Source organism: Myotis yumanensis, unplaced genomic scaffold (genome assembly GCF_028538775.1).
Source record: "Myotis yumanensis isolate MYYU_CA2020_CCGP unplaced genomic scaffold, mMyoYum1.0.hap1 SCAF_18, whole genome shotgun sequence".
NCBI classification, from domain to species: Eukaryota; Metazoa; Chordata; class Mammalia; order Chiroptera; family Vespertilionidae; genus Myotis; species Myotis yumanensis.
In genome coordinates this window covers 6,936,023-6,959,444 of record NW_027223769.1, presented here as the reverse complement: position 1 = coordinate 6,959,444, position 23,422 = coordinate 6,936,023, and the positions used below count along the sequence as shown (strand labels likewise).

The following is a 23,422-nucleotide window of genomic DNA, read 5'->3' as shown; positions in this document are numbered from 1 at the left end:
CGATCAGCTGCCTTCTGCACACCCCCAACTGGGGATGTGCCCGCAAACAAGGTAAATGCCCTTGACTGGAATCGAACCTGGACCCTTCAGTCCACAGACCGACACTCTATCCACTGAGCCAAACCGGTCAGGACTAGCAGTGAATATTGTAGCAGTCGATTGTCACATCATTTAGTCTTGTAGTGAATTGTTTGGTGTGTGCAACAGGAAATATTTCGCTTTCGGAGAACAAGAAAAATAGGTTTATTTGCATTACACTTATTAATTTGTGCAGTTATTTAGTGTCTGGTAAGGTAATGTTCAAGAAAAATATTAATTTTTATTAAAATGTTCTATTATTTAATGTTAACGATTACTCATTTATTTCAGCCCTTTGTATTCAGCAAGTCTCTATTGAAATAGACCTAAAGCTTTCGTTTTTTTGTGGCCCACATAAACTTAAACCTTGTTTGCCAAAACTGGTTTGGCTCAGTGGATAGAGCATCGGCCTGCGGACTGAAGGGTCCCAGGTTCGACTCCGGTCAAGGGCATGTACCTTGGTTGCGGGCACATCCCCAGTGGGAGGTGTGCAGGAGGCAGCTGATCGATGTTTCTCTCTCATCGATGTTTCTAACTCTCTATCTCTCTCCCTTCCTCTCTGTAAAAATCAATAAAATATATTTAAAAAACAAAAACAAAAACAAAACCTTAAACCTTGTTTATTTGGCCCATCTTAGCCTTTGAGTTTGACATGCTTGTTTTATTTGTTTGGAAGGTAGCACATTCATTAAGTATATTCATCTTTCCCATACTTAAGTGGCCTTTAGGTCTTCCTTAATGATGAGGGGGCTAGATATGAAATCTAGGTGTCTTATAGCTTTATCCATGTCCAAGAAATCAGATTTCACTTTGTATTTGAACTTAGAATTGCTATATGTATTTTGTTATTTGTTGATAGACTTATCAGGAAAATAGCTACACCTGGATTCTTGTTTTTTTCCTCTGGCTATCAAAAGAACACATAATTTTTGTAGTGGTAAGTTGGATCAATTTACAATTATTTACAATTCAGAAGAATGCATTCCTTTTGTTACTAAACAAACATATTCACTGTTACCTACGTTTTAAAAAAATATATATTTTATTGATTTTTTACAGAGAGGAAGGAAGAGGGATAGAGAATTAGAAACATCTATGACAGAGAAACATCGATCAGCTGCCTCCTGCACACCCCCTACTGGGGATGTGCCCACAGCCAAGGTACATGCCCTTGACCAGAATCTAACCCGGGACCCCTCAGTCCGCAGGCCGACGCTTTATCCACTGAGCCAAACCGGTCAGGGCCACTGTTACCTACTTTTATGACTGAAAGTTAAATATCCAAGAACTTTGCACTTAATATTGTATGAATATCCTAATAACAATAAAATGCCTCAGGAAGCTTCCTGTTTTTCTCTCAACAAAATAGCAATAACAATAAATAGTAGCTAATGAAATATATATAGTGTTTAGTACATATATTGTAGGCAAAATTTATTTTATAAATATAAATTAAAAACCTTCACAACAATTGTGTAAGACAGACACTATTTTTATGCTTGTTTTATAGATAAAAATAAAGCAGGGAACTTGTCCAAGACCACATAAATGGGATGTGGCAAAAGTGGGATATGAACCCAGGCATTCTGTTCTCTCAAGTACTACAGACTCTCAAGAAGAAGTACTTGTATGAAATATAAATGAAAATAAGGCCTTTCCTTCAGTTTATTTTATAATCTTAAAATGAATGTTTTTATTTATTTACTTATTTATTTTTATTGTTGACAGTATTATAGACTAGAGGCCTGGTGCACAAAAATTTGTGCACTCGGGGGAGAGGGGGGTCCCTCAGCCCGGCCTGTGCCCTCTCGCAGTCTGGGACCCCTCGGGAAATAATGACCTGCTGGCTTAGACCCGCTCCCGGATGGCAGAGGGCAGGCCCAATCCCTAGGTGCAGCCCCTGGTCGGGCTCAGAGCAGGGCCGATTGGGGAGTTGGGGCGCCGCCCCCCTGTCATGCACAGAGCAGGGCGGATTGGGAGGTTGCGATGCCAACCCTAGTCATGCTCAGGGTAGGGCCGATTGGGGGGTTGGGGCACTGCCCCCTGTCACACTCTAGGCAGGGTCGATGGGGAGGTTGCGGCACCACTCCCTGTCATGCACAGAGCAGGGCCGATCAGGGGGTTGGGGCGCTTCCCCCGGTCATGCACAGAGCAGGGCCCATCAGGGGGGTTGGGGCTCCGTACCCTGTCACACACAGAGCAGGGCCGATCAGGGGGTTGAGGAGCTCCCCCCTGTCACACACAGAGCAGGGCCCATCAGGGGGTTGAGGAGCTCCCCGCTATCACTCACAGAGTAGGACTGATAGGGGGTTGGGGCGCTGCACCCTGTCACACTCAGGACAGGGCCAATGGGGAGGTTATGGCTCTACCCCGTTACACACAGAGCAAGACCCGTGGAGGGGGTTGGGGCGCCGCCCTCTATCACCCACAGAGCAGGGCCAATCAGGGAGTTGGGGAGCTCCCCCCTATCAGGCACAGAGCAGGGCTGATCAGGGGGTTGGGACGCCTTCCCCTGTCACGAACAGAGCAGGGCGGATAGGGAGGTTGTGGCCCCGCCCCCTGTCACACACAGAGCTGCAGGGCGATCAGGGGGTTTGGGCGCTGCCCCCTGTCACGCTGATCCCGGTGCCGGGAGCCTCGCTGCTCTGCTGATCCTGGTGCTGGGAGGCATGTTACCCTTTTACTATATAGGATAGAGGCCTGGTGCACGGGTGGGGCCGGCTGTTTTGCCCTGAAGGGTGTCCTGGATCAGGGTGGGGGTCCCCACTGGGGTGCCTGGCCAGTCTGGCTAAGGGGCTGAGGGCTGTTTTCAGGCTGGCGGGTGACTGAAGCTCCCAACCGCTCCTTTTTTTCTTTTTTCTTTGCTTTATTCTGGGACAGCTTTAGCTCTGAGGCCTCACTGCTGAAAGCAAGTTTCTGGCCTTTACCTTCTGTATTTGATACAATGTTGCGGTCCGGCTGGCTGAAGCCCGGCTTACTGAAAGCCGGTTTCTGGGGTTTTGTTTAGCTTCTATATTTGCAACATAGTTGCTTAGAGTTGCAGCTGAGAGGCCAGCAAGTCAGGCGGGGAACGTTGGAGCCTGCCATCACTGGAGCAAGCAAGCCTCCCTGTTCGCTTCAGTGCATGGCTGCCGGCCGCCATCTTGGCTGACAGTTAATTTGCATAAGGATATGCTGATTAGCCAATGGGAAGGGTAGCGGTCGTACGCTAATTACCATGTTTCTCTTTTATTAGTGTAGATGTTCCCCATTTCCCTCCACATTGCTCCCCTCTATCCAGTCCCTGCCCCACCCCAGGTCTTCACACATTATTGTCTGTTTCCATGAGTTATGAATATATGTTCATTGGTCGATCTCTTCCTGTTCCTGCCACTCCCCTCCCCTCTGCCATCTGTCTGTCTATTCCATGCATCTATGCCTCTGGAACTATTTTGTTTATCAGTTTATTTTGTTCATTAGATTCCACATATAAGTGAGATCATATGATATTTGCCTTTTTCTGTCTGGCTTTTTTCACTTAGCAGAATAATCTTTAGCTTCATCCATGCTGTTGCAAAGGGTAAGAGATCCTTCTTTTTTGTAGCTACATAGTAAGTATTCCATTGTGTAAATGTACCACACATCTTTTTCTTTTAATATATATTTTTTATTGATTTCAGAGAGAAAGGGAGAGGGGGAAAGAGATAGAAACATCAATGAGAGAGAATCATTGACTGACTGCCTCCTGCATGCCCCCTACTGGGGATGGAGCCCACAACCTGGGCATGTGCCCTTGACTGGAATCAAACCTGGGACCCTTCAGTCCACAGGCCGACGCTCTGTCCACTGAGCCAAACCAGCTAGGGCTACCACATCTTTTTTATTCATTCATGTACTAATGAGCAATTGGGCTGTTTCCAGATCTTGACTATTGTAAATAAGGTTGCTATGAACATAGGGGTGCATATATTCTTTCTGATTGGTGTTTTGGGTCTCTTAGAATACATTCCAGAGTGAGATCGCTGAGTCAAACAGCTGTTCTATTTTTAATTTTTTGAGGAACTCCATAATGTTTTCCACAGTGGCTATACCAGTCTACATTCCCACCAGTAGTGTACTAGGAATCCCTTTTCTTCACTTCCTAGCCAGCACTTATTTGTGGATTTATTGCTGGTAGCCATTCTGGCAGGTGTGTAGTGATACCTCATTGTAATTTTAATTTGCATCTCTCTGATAATTAGTGACCTGAGCTTTTTTAAAATATCTATTGGACATCTGTATGTCCCCATTGGAGAAGTGTCTATTCAGAGCTTTTGCCCATTTTTTTGATTGGGTTGTTTATCTTCCTTTTGTTAAGTTGTATGAGTTCTCTGTAAATTGTGGAGATTAAATCCTTATATGAAATAGCATTGGCAAATATGTTCTCCCATGCAGTGGGCTTTCTTGTTGTTTTGTTGATGGTTTCTTTTGATGTGCAGAAGCTTTTTATTTTGATGTACTCCCATTTGTTTATTTTCTCCTTAGTCTCTATTGCCCTAGGAGCTGTGTCAGTAAAGATATTGCTGCAACATATGTCTGATATTTTGCTGCCTATGGAGTCTTTAGGATTTTTATGATTTCCCATTTTATATTTAAGTCCTTTAGCCATTTGAGTTTGTTTTTGTGTATAGTGTAAGTTGGTGATCTGGTTTCATTTTTTTGCATGTATCTGACCAAATTTCCCAGCACCATTTATTGAAGAGAGACTGTCTTGACTCCATTGTGTGCTCTTGCCTCCTTCATCAAATATTAATTGAGCATAATGGGTTGCGTCAATTTCTGGGTTCTCTGTTCTGTTCCATTGGTCTATATGTCTGTTCTTGTGCAAGTACCAGGAGTTTTGAGAACTGTGGCTTGGTAATATAGCTTGATATCTGGTATTGTGATCCCTCTAACTTTGTTCTTCTTTCTCAGGATTGCTGTGGCTATTCGGGGTCTTTTTTTTATTCTAGATTAATTTTTGGAGAGTTTGTTCTAGATCTTTGAAATCTGCCATTGGTATTTTAATGGAGATTGCATTGAATCTATAGATTGCTTTGGGTAGTATGCACATTTTAATGATGTTGATTCTACTAATCCATGAACATGGGTATGTTCTTCCATCTGTTTATGTCTTCCTCTATCTCTTTTTTTCAGTGTCCTGTAGTTTTCTGCATATAGGTCTTTTACCTCCTTAGTTAAGTTTATTCCTAGGTATCTTAATTTTTTTTTTTTTTTTGCAATGGTAAATGAGATTGTTTTTTTCGTTTCTCTTTCTGTGAGTTCATTATTGGTGTATAAAAAGGCCATTGATTTCTGGGTGTTAATTTTGTATCCTGCTACATTGCCGGATCCATTAATTAAGTCTAGTAGTTTTTTGATGGAGTCTTTGGGGATTTCTATGTATAGTATCATGTCATTTGCAAATAAGGACAGTTTTACTTCTTTTTTTCCAATTTGGATGCCTTTTATTTCTTTTTGTTGTCTGATTGGTATAGCTAGCACTTCCAGTACTATATCAAACAGGAGTGGTGAAAGTGAGCATCCCTGTCTTGTTCCTGTTCTTAGGGGAAATGAATTTAGTTTTTGCCCATTGAGTATGATGTTGGCTGTAGGTTTGTCATACAAGGCTTTTATTTTGTTGAGGTATGATCCCTCTATTCCCATTTTGCTGAGAGTTTTTATCAAGAAAGGGTGTTGGATTTTGTCAAATCCTTTTTTTTCCCATTGATTGATATGATTATGTGATTTTTGTCTCTCAATTTGTTCATGTGATGTATCACATTTATTGATTTGCAGATATTGTACCATCCTTGCATCCCTGGAATAAATCCCACTTGGTCATGGTGTATGATTTTTCTAATGTAATGCTGGGTCCGATTTGCTAGAATTTTGTTGAGGATTTTAGCATCTTCGTTCATCAAGGATATTGGCCTGTATTTCTCCTCTTTTTGTGGTGTGTTTATCTGGTTTTGGAATTAGGGTAATAATACTGGCTTCATAGAAAGAGCTTGGAAGTGTGCCTTCCTCTTGAATTTTTTGGAATAGTCTGAGGAGAATAGGTTTTAGTTCTTCTCTGAATGTTTGGTAGAACTCCCCTGTAAAGCCGTCCAGACCAGGGCTTTTGTTTGCTGGAAGATCTTTTATTACTGCTTCAATTTCTTCAGTAGTTATCAGTCTATTCAGGTTTTTTGATTCTTATTGAGTTTTGGGAGCTGGCATTTTTCTAAGAATATGTCCATTTCATCTAGGTTGTCCATTTTGTTGGAATAGAGTTGTTCATAGTATTTTTTCATAATCATTTGTATTTCTGTGGGATCGGTTGTTACTTCACCTCTTTCATTTCTGATTTTGTTTATTTGGGTCCTCTTAATTTCTTGATGAGTCTGGCTAAAGATTCAAATTAATCTTGTTTATTTTTTCAAAGAACCAGCTCTGGTTCCATTGATCTTTCATATTAATTTTTTGGTCTCTATGTCATTTATTTCTTCTGTTATCTTTATTAATTCTTTCCTTCTACTTACTCAAGGCTTTTCTTGTTCTTTTTCTAGTTTTTTTGTTTTTTTTTACTTGTAGAATTCAATTGTTTATTTGAGATTTTTCTTGTTTCTTGAGATAGGCCTGCAGTACTATGAACTTCTCTCTCTGGACTGCTTTTGCTGTGTTCCATAGATTTTGGGATGTTATGTGTTCATTTTCATTTGTTTCCAGACAGTTTTCCAATTATTCCTTGATGTCTTTGGTAACCCATTCATTATTTAATAACATGCTTTTTCGCTCCCATATGTTTGAATGTTTTTGAGGTGTGTGGTGTTTTTTTTTATTGTAGGTGATTTCTAGTTTCATGCTATTGTGACATGAGAAGATGTTTGATATGATTTCAGTCTTCTTTAACTTCTTAAGACTTATTTTGTGTCCTAACATGTGGTCTTTGTTTGAGAATGTTCCATGTGCACTTGAGAATAATATATATTCTACAGCGTTGGCATGAAATGTTCTGTAAATATCAATTAAATCCATCTGTGTGTCATTTAAGGTCGCTGTTTCCTTGTTCTATCCAGTGATGTCAGTGGGGCGTTAAAGTCCCCTACTCTGACTGTATTGCTGTCGATCTCTCCCTTAAAGTCCTCCAAGATTTTTTTTACATATTTAAGTACTCCTATATTACGTGTATATATGTTTACATCTTCTTGTTGCATTGATCCCTTTAATATTATGTCTCTTGCTATTGTCTTTGTTTTGGAGTCTATTTTGTTAGATATACTAGTGTTGCTACCACAGATTTTTTGTTTGTTTCCATTTGCATGGACTATTTTCCTCCCTCCCTTCACTTTAATGCTGAGTCTTTTATTAAATAAGAGAACATTTATTTGATTAATCACAGATTAATTATTATAAAAAATAATTCCTAGAAGAAATGGGTTTAGGAAACAATTTATATAGGTATAGGGGCTCTAGGAGTATGGGAGTGAGGAAGCTAATGGTAACCTGCCTGGGACAGGGAGGGGGAAGGGAGAAGGGAAAAGGGAAAGGCAGGGGTGTACTTCCAGGAGGAAGAGCACACTGGCTCCTCCATCCTAAGGGTTTTAAGGGTGGAGATTATAAGGAAGGTCCCAGGAGTAGATTTCAATAGAACATTCAGCAGTTTTCCAGGTGTGTCCTTTTGAGAGTTGTGGTCTCCACTGATTGATTGGCTGGCACCAAGGCAAGGGGTCATTATTCAATGTAGCTAGTCCTGAGGTCAGCCATGGGGTCACTGGTGTGGTTTTGCTGCTTTTCTGGACCTGGAGCTTGTCATCCTGACTGGCAAAGTCAGGGCTGAGGGATGCAGCTGAATGCTAGGGACGGCTGCCAGTCATCCTCCATCAGTAGTTGGCTTCGGATGGGCTGGAGCATCTCAAGGTCTTGGGCCTGCTAGTCAGAGTCCCCACTCGTCAAGCTCCCAATTGTGAGGAACAGCCACTGCCTGGCCTGGGGTGGTCCGACTACAGTGAAGCGAGTCTGGCCTGTGACTGTGAATCACCTCTCCAGCTGAATGAGGGTGTGGCTGTGCTCTTCCATGTGATGAAGGTCTGCATTGAGATGGCCGAGAATGCACTCCTCCTGCTCCTCTTTCATGTCAAATATCAATGCAAGGTAAAAATTTTCAGGCACAGTCCACCATGTCTCCTCACTGCAAGCCCTTGTTTTCATGTTCTGAACTGCTCCTTCCTGATTCAGAATCCATCCTGGTGAGTCCTTTGTTCTGAGCTGGGTCTCTTACAGACAGTATATATATATATGGGTCCTGTTTTATTATTCACTTGCCTACCCTATCTCTTTTGATTGGAGTATTTAATTTCTTTATATTTAAGGTTATTATTGATAGGTACTCTCTTATTGCCTCTTTTAATGCCTTTGTTCCTCTCTCTTTTTCTTCTTACAGGCAGTCCCTTTAACATTTCTTACAATGGTGGTTTGGTAGTAATAAACACCTTTAGCCTTTTTTTTTTTTTGCCTGGGAAGCTGTTTACTTCACCTTCAATTTTCAATGATAGCCATGCTAGATAGAGTAGTCTTGGTTTCAGATCCTTGCTTTTCATTACTTTGTATAAATCATACTATTCCCTGCTGGCCTATAGTGTTTCTGTTGAGAAATCAGCTGATAGCCTTATAGGAACTCCCTTGTATGTAACTGACTGCCTTTTTCTTGAGGCTTTTGAGTTTCTCTCTTTGTTTTTAACATTTGCCATTTTAATTGTGATGTGTCTTTGTGGGGGTCTTTGGGTTCATCTTTATTGGGACTCTCTGTGCTTCCTAAATTTGCATTACTTTATCCTTCACCAGGTTAGAAAAGTTTTCTGTCAATATTTCTTCAAACTGGTTCTCTCACCCTTGCTCATATTCTTCTCCCTCTATTACCCCTGTGATGAGGATGTTATTTCACGTGTTTCATGTTGTCCCAAAGTTCCCCTAAACCAGTGGTTCTCAACCTTCCTAATGCCGTGACCCTTTAATACAGTTCCTCATGTTGTAGTGACCCCTAATTTCATTGTTACAAATTGAACATAATTAAAGCATAGTGGTTAATCACAAAAACAATATGTAATTATATATGTGTTTTCCGATTGTCTTAGGTGACCCCTGTGAAAGGGTCTTTCGACCTCCAAAGGGGTCACGACCCACCGGTAGAGAACCGCTGCCCTAAACTATCCTTATGATTTTTTTGTTTTGTTTGGTGCTCTGATGGAGTGATTATTTTCTACCTATCTTCTAATTTGCTGATTTAATTCTTTACTTACTCTGATGTACTGTTTATTCCTTCCAGTGTATTCTTTATTTCAGATGTCATCCTTCTTTTCCAACTGATTGTTTTTTATGTTGTTTTTCATGATATGTTGAGTATTCTTAAAATTATTACTTTATTCTCTGTTTTTGATAAATTGCTTCCCTCCATTTCATTTAGCTCTTTTTGTGGAGATTCCTCCTGTCTTTTATTTTGGACCTGTTCCTTTATCTTCTCATTTGGCTGTTTCTTTGTGTTTCTGTGTATTGGATAGGGCTGCTATCACTCCCAGTGTTGGTGGGGTGGGCTTCTATAGTGGGTGTCTTGTGGGACCCAGTGGTGTACTCTCCTTTATTTTCAGAGCTAGATGCTCTAGGAATGTCCCTTGTCAGGTTATGTGGGATCACATGTTGTAATTGAGTCTTGATTGCTGTTGTCCCTTTCACGGATGGGCTCAGCCCTCAGGCTGGCTGACTTTGAGGCTCAATGCTGAGCACTTCATGCCAACTGTTACACAGATGCTGACAGAACAAAATAAGATAAAATAAGAGCAAACTGAAAACAACATGGGAAAAAACCAACTGTTCAAAACAACAAAAGAATAAGAAAGAAAAAAGAATACTAAAGTACAAGAGACAGTAAACTAGAAAAGAGGCTCTGGACAGGCTTATCAGTTGGTTGGAGCATCATCATGTGCACCAAAAGGTAGAGGGTTTGATTCCCAGTAAGGAAACATACCTACGTTGCAGGTTTGATTCCAAGTTGGGATGTGAGTGGGAGGCAGCTGATCCATGTTTCTCACATTGATGTTTTTCTCCCTCCTCTCTCAGATCAATTTAAAAACATAATTAAAAAGATTAGAGAAGGAAAAAAGAAATAAAATAAGAGTATATGAAAGAGAAAAGAATAAATAAGAAATGAACAAATAATAAAGGAAATAATAAAATTTTAAAAGGGAATAATGAATAAAAATATTGAATAGGAAAGAAAAATGAAAAAAATAATAAAATATACAGAGAAAAAATAAGAAAAGAAAGCGAGAAATAAGAGATATGAAAGAAAGAAGAGAAGAAAGGAAAAAAGAATTATAAATGAAATATAACAAAAAATATAGAAAAGGTTAAAGAAAAATAATGGAGTTTGCCTCCTCAGTTTTTTGTGCCTGCTGTAATCACCCTTTAGATCTGCTGTTTGGGGAGCTCACTGGATTTTGCTCCAATGTTGTCCAAATCTGGCCACTTGGTGTGCTGGTCCTGGGCCCCCTGGGAGGTTTTCTGGTGCTGCCAATATCACTATTCTTGCCTGGCTCTTGGCAATCTGACTGAAACTCAATAGGGTGGAGCCCCAAGAAGTTTGATGTGCAGGGCCTCTGTCTTGGTTTTGCACCTTGAATGTTCCTGCTCTGAGCTGCTCTCCCTTCACCCTCAGAATTGCAGTCAGTGGGTTTATTCAGGACCTGGCTGGGTTGGTTTAACAGACTCGTGTTAGGAGTAGTGCCTGTAACTTGGGCGGGAGGAAGGGAGAAGGGCAGGGTTCGACCTCTCCTTCCCAAGGTTGATCTGGCTGAACTCAATGGGGAGTTCGGTTCTGGTTCTCTGTAATGCAGCTGAAAAGCCCAGCATATGTCCGCTTATCTTTTGGACAGGAGCCCACCCCAGAGGCCCGATATTAACCAGTTATGCCTGGTTCCCTGGCTCCACCTTGCTGCCCTACCAAGTAGGAGGGGGTAAATATAAATTTTAAAAAGCAGCCTTTCTTGGCATTCCAATCTTTCTGCATGGCTGGCCTCCACTGGGTGAGGCCTCCATCCAGACTCCAACTGGACCAAATGTTTGAATCCTTCGCATGGTCAGACTGAGCATTACAGGTGCAGACTCCTAGCCCAGCGCTGCTTCCCCTTGTTTTAGATCACATCAGGACAGGGCCGACCCAGCAGTTCTGCAGGTGTGGGGAGGGGCATCGCCTGTGCACTCGAGGTGGGCAAGACCAATTCTCTTTTCCAAACCATACTGTTCAGCCCCTATCTGGCTCTCTGCCCAAAGTTCTTCCAGTTAATAGAGGATCCCTCAGAGTTACTTCTAGGTGTATGGATCAGACCCCTCCGCCAGCCCTGGGCTTCTGTGTGGCCCCTCCTGCAGATGAAGATGAGAGTGAACTTCCCAGGCTGGTGTACCAAAGAAATTGTTCTTTCCCTGGGATGGTGGGGGCTGAGTCTCCCCATTGGACTGAATCCCAACTGATTCCCACCACCTGATGCTCTGGATTGGGGATCTCTGAGTGGGGCCGAGATCCCACGCTCCCAGGGAAAGGGGCTCTGCTGCTACAAATTCCTCCTGATCTGTGGGAGTTGGCTCACTCTCTCCGTGTCTCCTCCATGCACCCTGCTCTCAGTATTTCAGGTCAGCTACACTTCAACTGGTTTTTCAAGCCACTTGGTCTGCAGTTTAGCTGTAAGTCCCATTTGATGTTGCAAACAAACAGAGCCTCTGGCTACTCTGCAGCCATCTTGGAAATCCCCCCAATATAAATGTTTTTAAACCATCTTGCCACTCTTTGTCTTATAGGCTTTATTACTTGCCATTTGACTTGTAGACAAATTCAATCAAGGCTAAATCAAAGTAATTTTGAATTTATTTTTTATATAATATCACTTTACATATTTTTTCTTCTAACCAGGAAGCTTCATTTCTAAACCAGATGTGATTTCCTTATTGGAGCAAGGAAAAGAGCCCTGGAAAGTTGTGAGGAAAGAAAGAACACTATATTCAGGTGAGTAAGAACCAACTGGGTAGGGGAACCCATTACTAGAGAACACTGTTCAACTACTTAGGGAAGAGGCACGCCCTTCTGATGTTTAGAAAGTCCTCTTTAAAGGTTCATGGCCTGAAGAGAAAAGGTCTGAGACCTGGGGAGCAAATTAAGGTCTTAGCTGGGGATACTAATAGAACTACTATTTTTTTTTTAATCTCATTTACTATTCTTCTTTTTTTTTTCCCCTCCAGTTTTCCTCCCCTTTGAAAAGGGGGTGGGGGATAGATAGGTGCTTTCTTTGTTTTCTGTTGACAGCCATTCTTTCTACCTTCACATAAGGAAGAAACATGAATTTGATAGACTATAGGGAGAATGATTCCATGGTGTAGCATCTACCTCTATTTTCATCTCCTTTGAACCTCTTGTTTAAATAATATTCTTAAATTCCTTTAAATAAAGACATCTATATGTTATCATTTTGTATTTTGCCCTCCATATATTCAGGTTTCTAGCTGAGGAGACTCATTTTGGGCTAAAAGTTCGTAATTTACAAAAATAGGGCCATTTAAGTGCCCTATTTATAATATTATATCTTCTGATTTACTTTCTACCAAAGGAAAGAAAAACATGTTTATTTGTGTGTGTTTTTCCCCAATTTCAACTTGTTTTTTTATTCACATTTAGGTAACTAAATGACACAACTATTAATACTAGCAAAAAATAATGAAATGCAGAGGTTCCAAGTGAATAAGATAATACCAGTTTAGTTAGGAAACATTTAGCCAAAATAACAATTGTTGACTCATTGTTAGACATCTTAAACAAGATCATTTTTTTCTCTTCCTTTGTTTCTTTCTTCCTTTAAGTAAGTTTTATTGAAGTACTAGAGGCCCGGTGCATGAAAATTCATGCACTGGAGGGGGTGGTCCTTTAGCTTGGCCTGCCCCCTCTCACAGTCCGGGAGCCCTCAGGGCCAGGAGGTGACCCGGCGATCAGGGGAAGCCAACGCCCCCATCACACCTCTGCTGCTGCCACTGATGGCAGTGCAAGCCTCAGCCGGCCCTGGTTACCTGCACCTCAGGCCAGCCCTGGGCAGCTGGGGGGCTGATAGGACTGGGTGCCACCATCTTGTGGCTGTGGGCACCGCCATCTTTGAGGGCATGGCAGTCAATTAGCATATTCCCTCCTTATTGGCTGTGGGTGCTGCCATCCTTGCCACGGTGTGAGGGTCAGTTAGCATATTCCCTCTTTATTAGATAGGATGACATGCATACAGAAAGGTGGGCAAATGAGGAAAGGCTTTTTTGAGGAGGTAATATATAAAGAGAGACATGAAGTAAGACTGAAGCCATGTGACTCTCTAAGAGAAGAACATTCAAAGGAGATAGAAAAGGCCTAAGGAGCCCTGGCTGGTTTGGCTCAGTGGATAGAGTGTCGGCCTGTGGACTGAAGGGTCCCAGGTTTGATTCCGGTCAAGGGGCATGTGCCTGGGTTGCGGGCGCATCCCCAGTGGGGGGTGTGTGGGAGGCAGCTGGTCGATGTTTCTCTCTCATTGATGTTTCTAGCTCTCTATCCTTCTCCCTTCCTCTCTGTAAAAAACCAATAAAACATATTTTTAAAAAAAGGCCTAAGGAAGAAATTAGCTTTACATGTTTGAGTACTAACAGGAAAGCTATTCTGGCTAGAACAGGTGGAAAAGAAAGGGAAAGTAATAAGAGATGAGATCAGAGTTAGGCAGGGTCCTGGTTTGCATCTGAGACCAGACTGGGTGGTGCTGAGGCCAGGATCCTAGTCTCAAGCAGTTCTGTTTCTCAAGATGGCATGGTCTCAGGGCCCGCACTGGGTGCCCCGGAGTGTCCATGTTGGGAGCGGGGCTCCACAGTCTAAGACTGCCCGGTTTGGCAGCCCCTTGGAAGACCTGCAGAATCTAACTGTCCCTAGCTCATACACACACACACACCACACACATCCACACATTCCTCTATCGCTCCCTCACTCTCTCACACTCTCTCCCTCTCTACCTTCCTGCCGGTTGCCATCAACAATGCCAATTTTCAAGGAGATTCCAAATCTTCCAATGATTGGGGGTGTTTTAATTCCATCACCTCCCTTTTTTATGGGTATCATGCTCCGGCAAGTGATCACTCTGGCATGCCAGAGGCAGCTCCACACGGGTCCTACCTGTAGTGGAAGGTGGGGAAGAAGGAGGAGAGAATGCAGGAGCAGCAAGCGTGGTAGCCATCTCGGCAGAATGGGTCCCAACACTTAATTTTTAACAGCTGTGATTCTTAGCAGTGTATTTATGACCAGTTTTTTCAGTGTTCAGATATTTTCATAGACTCATTCTTTTCTCATAGTTACTCATGAGTTTACATATTAATTAATTAAATTAGATACTTTCGGGGAGGGGAGGGGTTAAACTGGACTAACTTGTGAGGCAGGAGTGCCTTGTCAGTTGGACCTGTAGATGTGGCTATATCCCCAGGACGTGATCAGACACTGGCCTTTCTTTCATGCCCTAGCCCCGCTGTGTATTGCCTCTGTGGAGACAGATAATAGTAGTTGCTATATGGCCTAAGGAAAATAATCTGGAGGATTCAATATACCCAGCCATATTGAACACAGTATATACTGGTTGTTAGCCACTCTACCCACAACTGATCAATTTTACAAAATGAACACCCTTGGGAAGCCACGTCCACCCTGGCAGAGTGCTCTCCTCTTGTGATTTGGAAAATCTATTGCGAAATGCATCAAGAATGTTTCAGAATTTTCCTCCCAAAGGTTATGTATATATTTTAAATTTACTCTTTTTATTACTATCATGTCTGGGATCTTTTTCTCTCCATTATATTTTATTGTTAAATATATATAAAAAGGCTATTTTATATTTTAATTTTATATCCTGCTGCTTTACTTTATTCTGTTACTATTTATATTATTTAAACCTGTTAAGTTTTCCAGTTATGTAGTTATATCATCTGCAAATAGGAGTACCTGATTTAAAATCCCCCCCCCCCTTTTTGTTTGGTTGCTGTTTTATTTTTTTATGCAATTTATTGGGGTGACATTTCGTTAATAAAATTATATAGGTTTCAAGTGTACAATTCTATAGTATATCATCTGCATATTATATTGCATGTTCATTATCCAAAGTCAAGTCTCATTTCGTCACCAATTATCCCTCTTTTACCCTCTTCTACCGTCCCAATCCCCTTTCCGTCCTGTAATCACCATATTATTGTCTGTTTATAAGCTTGAGGGTTTTTTGTTGTTTTTTGCTAATCTTTTTACCCTTTCACTCAGCCCCTCAACTGACCCCCACTGACACTTCAGTCTGTTTTCACCCTTCCCCCCACTGACACTGTCAGTCTGTTTTCTGAACCTATGAGTCTTTTCCTATTTTGTTTGTTTACTTTGTTCATTAGATTCCATATATAAGCCTTTCTCTGACTGGCTTATTTCGCTTAGCATAATACTCTCCAGGTCCATCCCTGCTGTCACAAAGGGTAGAGTTCCTTCTTTTTTTCCAACCACTTAATATTCCATTGTGTAAATGTACCACAGCTTTTTTATCCACTGATCTACTGATGGGCACTTGGGCTGCTTCCAAATCTTGGCTATTGTAAATAGCACTGCAGTGAACATAGGGGTGCATATATTTTTTCAAATTAGTGTTTTGGGTCTCTTTGGATATAGTACCAAAAGTGAAATTGCTGGCTTATAAGGCAGTTCCATTTTTAATTTTTTGAGGAAACTTCATACTGTTTTCCACATGGCTGTACGATCTGCTTTCCCACCAGCAGTGCATGAGGGTTCCCTTTTTTCCACATCTTTGACAACAGTTGTGTGTTAACTTATTGATGATAGCTATTCTGTCAGATATTGTGGTTTACATTTGCATTTCTCTTGATGATTAGTGACATTGAGCATCTTCATATTTTTATTGGCCATCTGTAGACACTTTGGCGAAGTGTCTATTCATATCCTTTGCCCATTTTTTAACTGTATTATTATTTTTGTGGTGTTGAATTGTATAAGTTATTTATAAATTTTGGATAGTAACTTCTTATCAGATGTATCATTGGTGAATATGTTCTCCCATTGAGTGGATTGTCTTTTCAGTTTGTTAATGGTTTCCTTTATGGTGGAAAAACTTTTTAGTTTGATGTAGTCTCATTTGTTTATTTTTGCTTTTGTTTCCCTTGCCCTAGGATATATATCAGAAAAAATATTTCTGCAAGAAATGTTCAAGATTTTACTGACTATTCTAGAAGATTTATGGTTTCGCATCTTACATTTAAGTCTTTAATTCATTTTGTTTATACTTGTGTATGGTGTGCAAGAAGGTGGTCTACTTTTATTTTTTTACACATATCTGTCCAATTTCCTACACCATTTATTGAATTGAATAGACTGTGTAAAACAACTCTATGTTCTTGCTTCCTTTGTCAAATATTAATTGACCATAAAGGTGTGGGTTTATTTCTTGGCTCTCTATTCTGTTTTATTGATCTATATATCTGTTTTTATGCCAGTACCATGTTGCTTTGTTTATTATGGCCTTGTAGTATAGTTTGATGTCAGGTAGTGTGAATCCTCCAGCTTTGTTCTTCTTTACTATGTTTAGGTATGTTCACTCTATTCCCATTTTGCTGAGAGATTTTGTCATAAACTAGAGGCCCGGTGCATGAAATTTGTGCATGGGACGGGGGTGTCCCTCAGCCTGGCCTGCACCCTCTCCAATCTGGGTCATCCCTCTCACAATCCAGGACCGCTGGCTCCTAACTGCTCGCCTGCCTGCCTGCCTGATCGCCCCTAACTGCCTCTGCCTGCCTGCCTGATCACCCTAACCACCTCTGCCTGCTGGCCTGATCTCCCTTTAACTGCTCCCCTGTCAGCCTGATCGACCCCAACTGCCCTCCTCTGCCAGCCTGATCTCTCCCCTAACTGCTTGCTCCCCTGCCGGCCTGATCGACCCTAACTGCCTCTGCCTTGGCCCCCACCACCGTGGCTTTGTCCGGAAGGAAGTCAGACATCCAGAAGATGTCCGTTGATCTGGTCTGATTAGCATATTACCCTTTTATTAGTATAGATTGGTGCTGGGTTTTATCAGATGCTTTTTCTGTATCTATTGATACAATCATGTGACTTTTACTCTTTATTTTGTTTATGAGGTATATAACTTTTATTTGTGAATATTACATCCCAGCAATAAATCCCACTTGATCATGGCATATGATTTTCTTAAGGTATTGCTGCATCGGTTTGCTAATATTTTGTTGAGAATTTTAACATCTATGTTCATCAGGGATATTGGCTTATCATTTTCTTTCTTTTTTAGAAAAGGAATTTTTATTGACTTCAGAGTAGAAGGGAGAGGGGGAGAGAGATAGAAGCATCAATAATGAGAGAATCATTGATTGACTGCCTCCTACAATGCCCCCAACTGGGGATTGAGCCTGCAACCTGGGCATGTGCCCTGACTGGGAATTAACCATGACCTCCTGGTTCATGGGTTGATGATCAACCACTGAGCCACACTGGCCAGGCTCATTTTCTTTCTTTGTAGTGTCTTTATGTAGGTTTTGAAATTAGGATAATGCTGGCCTCATAAAATGAGCTTGTGTCTTTCTTCCTCTTTAATTTTTTGAAATAGTTTGAAAAGAATAGGTATTCATTCTTTGAATGTTTGGTAAAATTCACCTGAGAAGCCATTCATTCTAGGACATTGGTTTGTTGAGAGTTTTTTAAATTACTGCTTCAATTTTCTTAGCTATAATTGGTCTATTCATATTTCCTGACTCTTCCTGATTAGTTTTGGAAGGTTGTATCTTTCTAGCTATTTTTTTATATAGTCCCAATTGTCCAATTTTTTGGCATGTAGTTGTTTACAATATTTTCTTACAGTCCTTTGTATTTCTGTGCTGTTCATTTGTTACTTCTCTTTTATTTCTGATTTTATTTATTTGGGTCCTCTCTCTTTTTTCTTTATGGGTCTGGTTAAATGTTTGTCAATCTTGTTTATCTTTTCCAAGAACCAGTACTTGGTTTTTATTTTTATTCATTTATTTTCTTCATAAAAAATGCATTTTAGCCCTAGCCGGCTTGGCTCAATGGATAGAGTGTCAGCCTGCGGACTGAAGGGTCCCAGGTTCGATTCCGGCCGAGGGCACATGCCGGGGTTGCGGGCTCATTCCCCAGTGGGGGGTGTGCAGGAGGCAGCCAATCAATGATTCTCTCTCATCATTGATGTTTCTATCTCTCTCTCCTCCCTTCCTCTCTGAAATCAATAAAGAAATATATTTTTTAAAAATGCATTTTATTTAATGACCAAGTACACAAATACAAACACACACATTCACACACTTATATAATTAAAACAATATTGACGCTTACCAGGTAGGATGCATTGAGAAATGTTCTGCTCTGTGTTCTTTCATTAAAAAAAAAAAAAAAAAAAAAAAGCGGGTCACAACTTAGTAAATTTTGCAAACAACAAATATGTTACAACACATAACAGCTCTAGAGTAATACTAACTTATATAATTTTGGGGAAATTTATAGTCTTCCTCCTTCTTAGAATTAGCCCACAAGAGTACTCTATGTACTCAGAGAAAACAAAAATTAACTTAGCCTTGTTACACATGTCCAGCCTGGACATGGTGGGTGCTTTCAGTGTGCTTAAATCACCTACTTTCCCAGGCCCAAAACTGAGGGGGTGACTTGCAACTATGTGTGTATTGCACATTTTATCTAACAGTCCTTTTTATATATGCTATTTCATTTGATCTTCACAACAACCCTGTGAAGTAGGCAAGGAAAATATATATTACCAGATTTGCTTTTCAGATGAAGTTAAGGCTCAGAGTGGTTAAGTGATTTTCCAGGTTATCAGATATTTGGGAAGAGGCAGAGAGAATAAGAACCATTAACTTTTAGGTTGAGGCTCTTTTCTCTAAACCACATAGACTCAGAGAGTACAATCTGACCTCAAATATTTTTACCACTTAATCCTCCTTTTCTTATTGTTGATTCAAGTTTTTATAGGACACAACAAAAGACGTGATTCTAAACTTATCCTGCAATGTTTATGCTTCTCTACCAATGAAAACTTATGGCCATAGGATATATATTCTTTTGGAAAGTACTGTGTCCTTAGCTTTGGTCTAAAGGAACATCTATACTAATAAAAGGGTAATATGCTAATTAGACCAGATCGACTGGACATCTTCCGGTCATCCTGCCTTTCTTCCGGACAAAGCCACAGTTGTGGGGGCCAAGGCAGAGATGGTTAGAGGCAATCAGGCCGGCAGGGGAGAGCAGTTAGGGGCGATCAGGCCGGCAGGGGAGGGCAGTTGGGGGTGATCAGGCTGGCAGGGGAGGACAGTTGGGAGTGATCAGGCCGGCGGGAGAGGGCAGTCAGGGGCGATTAGGCAGGCAGGAAGAGGGGTTGGGGGATCAGGCAGACAGGCAGGTGAGTCTTTAGGAGCCAGCGGTCCCGGATTGCGAGTCGGACATCGCCCGAGTGGTCCCGAATTGGAGAGGGTGCAGGCCGGGCTGAGTGACCCCCCCGGCCCCCGTGCACGAATTTCATGCACCGGGCCTCTAGTCCTATGTAGTAAAAGCCTAATATGCAAATCGACCGAATGGCAGAATGACCAGTTGCTATGACATGCACTGACCACCAGGGGGCAGATGCTCAACGCAGGAGCTTCCCCCAGCCTGAAGGCCCCAGGCCAGCCAAGGCAGGCATGAGCAGGGTCCCCCGACCTCCCCACCAGTCTTTCTGCAGCGGGAGACGGCTGGTGGCAGCAGTGGGGGGCAGGGCTGGCTGGCAAGTGGGTGTTGCTGTCCCTGATTGCCCTGCTGGTCACCTCCCGCAGAGGGAGGCGGCTGGTGGCGGGGTTTGGGGCCAGTGAGTGGGCTTCTCCAGGCCGCCTGCTAAGTGCCAGCGGGGGCCCCCAGATCACCCCGCCTGCTGGTCGCCTTGCAGAGGGAGGTGACCGGTGGTGGCAGTGGGGAGCAGGGCTGGCCAGCGGGCAGCACCAGGCCACCAACCAAGGCAGGTGCCAGCTGGGGCACCCCAATTGCCCTGCCGGTTGCCCCATAGATCAGCCCTGATTGCCGGCCAGGCCTAGGGACCCTGACCTATATATTGGGAACAGTCTCTTAGATTTAAAAATTTAAACCTGGCAAGGCTACTCTAACACTGAAAAAACAGGATGATGCAGCAATGACATGCATGGACTCTGGCTTGCACATTTTGTGGTCAGCCCTGATTTTGACACTTATAACTGTGTGACAAAGCCAATTACTTAACTTCTCCCTGCTTCAGTTTCTCCACCCATAAGATGGGAAAAATGGTACTACTGCCTCAGAAGGATCATGTTATGTAGCTACCCATACAATAGCAAGATGCCTTTCACCTGTATGAAAAGTATGGTCTTTGGTGCATGCAGCATCCTGGATTGCGAGAGGGATGTCCGACTGCCAGTAACCTGGACATCCCCCTGAGGGGTCCCGGATTGTGAGAGGGCACAGGCTGGGCTGAGGGAACACCCCCTGCTCCTGTGCACAAATTTTCTGCACCGGGCCTCTAGTAAGAAATATGAAAGATGTGAAAGGTGAAGGAAATTGAAGAGACAAGAGAAAAGGATGTAAAATAGAATGTATTAATGGATTTTAGTCCCTTTAAGCTTTTAGTTTTGTGACAGAGTTCAATAGAGAGCTTTAATGCAGATGAGATTTGAGGCTTTTGAAGATCTAAGTCTTGATGAAGTCATTCAAACTCAAATTTTGAATGAGTAATGATGGTAGGCCTCAGGGTCTTTGAAAACTTGTACTTTTTTTTTTCTTTTTTTAAAATCTTTATTGTTGAGAGTATTACAGATGTCCCTCTTTCCCCCACCCGCTCAACCCAGTTCCTGCCCAGCCCCAGGCCTTTATCAGCCTATTGTCTGTGTCCATAGGTAATGCATATAAGATCTTTGGTTAATCTCTTCCTGTTCCCCCAACCCCCTTCCCTCTGAGATTTGTCTGTCTGTTCCATGTTTCCATGCCTCTAATTCTATTTTATTCATTAAATTTCTTGTTCAGTTTGTTCATTAGATTTCTTGTTCGTTTATTTTTATTTTAAGGTTCAATTGTTGATAGATATGTATTTGTTGCCATTTTATTGTTCATATTTTTATCTCTTCCCCTTCTTCTCCTTCATCCTCTTCTTAAAGAATACCCTTCAGCATTTCATGTAGTACTGGTTTGGTGGTGGTGAACGCCTTTAGCTTTTTCTTGTCTGTGAAGCTCTTTACCTGACCCTCAATTCTAAATGAGAGCTTTGCTGGGTAGAGTAATCTTGGCTATAGGGACTTGCTATTCATCACTTTGAATATTTCTTGTCATTCCCTTCTGGCCTGCAGTTTCTGTTGAGAAATCAGCTGACAGTTATATGGGTGCTCTGTTGTAGATAATTAACTGCTTTTCTCTTGCTGCTTTTAAGATTCCCTTTGTCTTTAACCCTTGGCATTTTAATTGTGATGTGGGCCTCTTTGGGTTCCTCTTGTGTGAGACTCTGCGCTTCCTGGACTTGTAAGTCTATTTCTTTCAACGAGCAGGGGAAGTTTTCTGTCATTATTTCTTCAAATAGGTTTTCAATAGAAAACTTGTACTTTTGCTTTCCCAAAGTTCTAGGATTTGAATGCTACAATACAAAATGACTCATGTTTTTGTCCATTGATGATCTTTATATTTTTTAAAATGAAGTCCATGTTAGAGTCCATGGATATGAGTGTTCTGCAAAACTGTCGGGAATCCAAGGTTCCAGGAGGATGAGAAAAGCTCCTCCTTCCCCATCACTACACCCTCCACACCCCCAGTACTTAGTTTTTAGACTCTATTTTATTTTTACACTTGAGGCCTGGTGCATGAATTCGTGCACCAGTGGGGTCCCTCGGCCAGGCCTGTGGGATCGGGTTGAAACCGGCCCTCCAACATCCCTTGAGGGGTCCCGGATTCCTAGAGGGTGCAGGCCAGGCTGAGGGACCCCACCAGTGCACGATCGATACCGGGGAGGGACGTGGGAGGTTTGCCAGTTGGGGAGGGACAATGGGAGGGCCCCAGGTGTGTCTGGCCCGTCTGGCTCAGTACTGATTGGCTGGACCCCAGCAGCAAGCTAACCTACCGGTTGGAGCGTCTGCCCCCTGGTGGTCAGTGCATGTCATAGTGACTGGTTGGCCAGTTGACTGCCTTCCCCCTGGTGGTCAGTGCATGTCATAGCGAGCGTTTGAGCAGCCTTAGCATATCATTAGCATATGGGTTGCAGGTTTGTTCCCTTGGCTTTGATTGGTTGAATGGATGACCAGACACTTAGCATATTAGGCTTTTTTTTATATAGGATTCTCATCCAAGGATATTGTTTCCATTGATTTTTAGAGAGAGTGGAAGGGAGGGAGGAGAGAGAGAAACACCTTGATTGGCCTCTCTCCTGTGCACCCATGCCGGGGCTGGTGATCAAACTGAGGTATATGCCCTTGACCAGGAATCGAACCCATGACCCATTTTGTGGCCATTTTGTTTATTTTTGCTATGATCTTTATTTTTCCCTGTCTTCTACTTATTTTTGGCTTTATTGTTCTTTTTATAGTCTAAAGTTAGATGTTTCTCTGTTTTTGAGATTTTTCTTGTTTCTTGACGTAGACCTGTAATGCTATGAATTTCCCTCTTAGGACTGCTTATGCTATGTTATATAGATTTTGGGTTGTGTTCTCATTTTTATTTCTTTCAAGGTATCTTTTGATTTCTTCCTTGAAATCATTGTTAACCATTCATTGTTTAGTAACATGCTATTTAGCCTTTATTTCTTTGTGTGTTTTTCAGGTTTTTTGTGTGATTGATTTCTTGTTTCATAACATTATGGTCAGAGAAAATGCTTGATATAATTTCAGTCTTCTTAAGTTTATTGAGACTTTTTTTGTGTCCTAACATGTGGTCTATCCTAGGAAATGTTCCATGTGCAAGGTCAAAAAATGTATATTATGTTTCAGGGTGAAATGCTCTGAAGATACCACTTAAATTGCCTTGGCTGCTGTTGCTAAGTGGTTGGAGCATCAGCCCACTAACAGGTTCAATTCCTAGTCAGGGGTATGTACCTGGGTTGCAGGTTTGTTCCCATGGCCAGTGTGTGAGGGAGACAACCAGTCAATGTGTCTTTCTCACATCGATGTTTCGCTCCCTTTCTCTCTCTCTCTCTCTCTCTCTCTCTCTCTCTCTCTCTCTCTCTCTCTCATTCCCTGTTTCCCTTCCTTCTACTCCTCTAAAAATTAATGGAAAATA

General features: G+C 42.0%; 1 protein-coding gene across 2 annotated transcripts in view; it reads left to right on the top strand.

Annotated features, from left to right (window-relative positions):
- The window catches only part of ZFP82 (ZFP82 zinc finger protein), a 71,605-nt gene that overhangs the window by 18,839 nt on the left and 29,344 nt on the right, over nucleotides 1-23,422 (top strand). The window contains exon 4 of one of the 2 annotated variants that reach the window (XM_070398440.1): nucleotides 12,017-12,109. In XM_070398440.1, the coding sequence (XP_070254541.1) occupies nucleotides 12,017-12,109 (93 nt within the window). Of the gene's footprint in view, nucleotides 1-12,016; nucleotides 12,110-14,677; nucleotides 14,876-23,422 lie in introns of those variants that run through there. The other variant, XM_070398441.1, reaches the window with a different exon arrangement.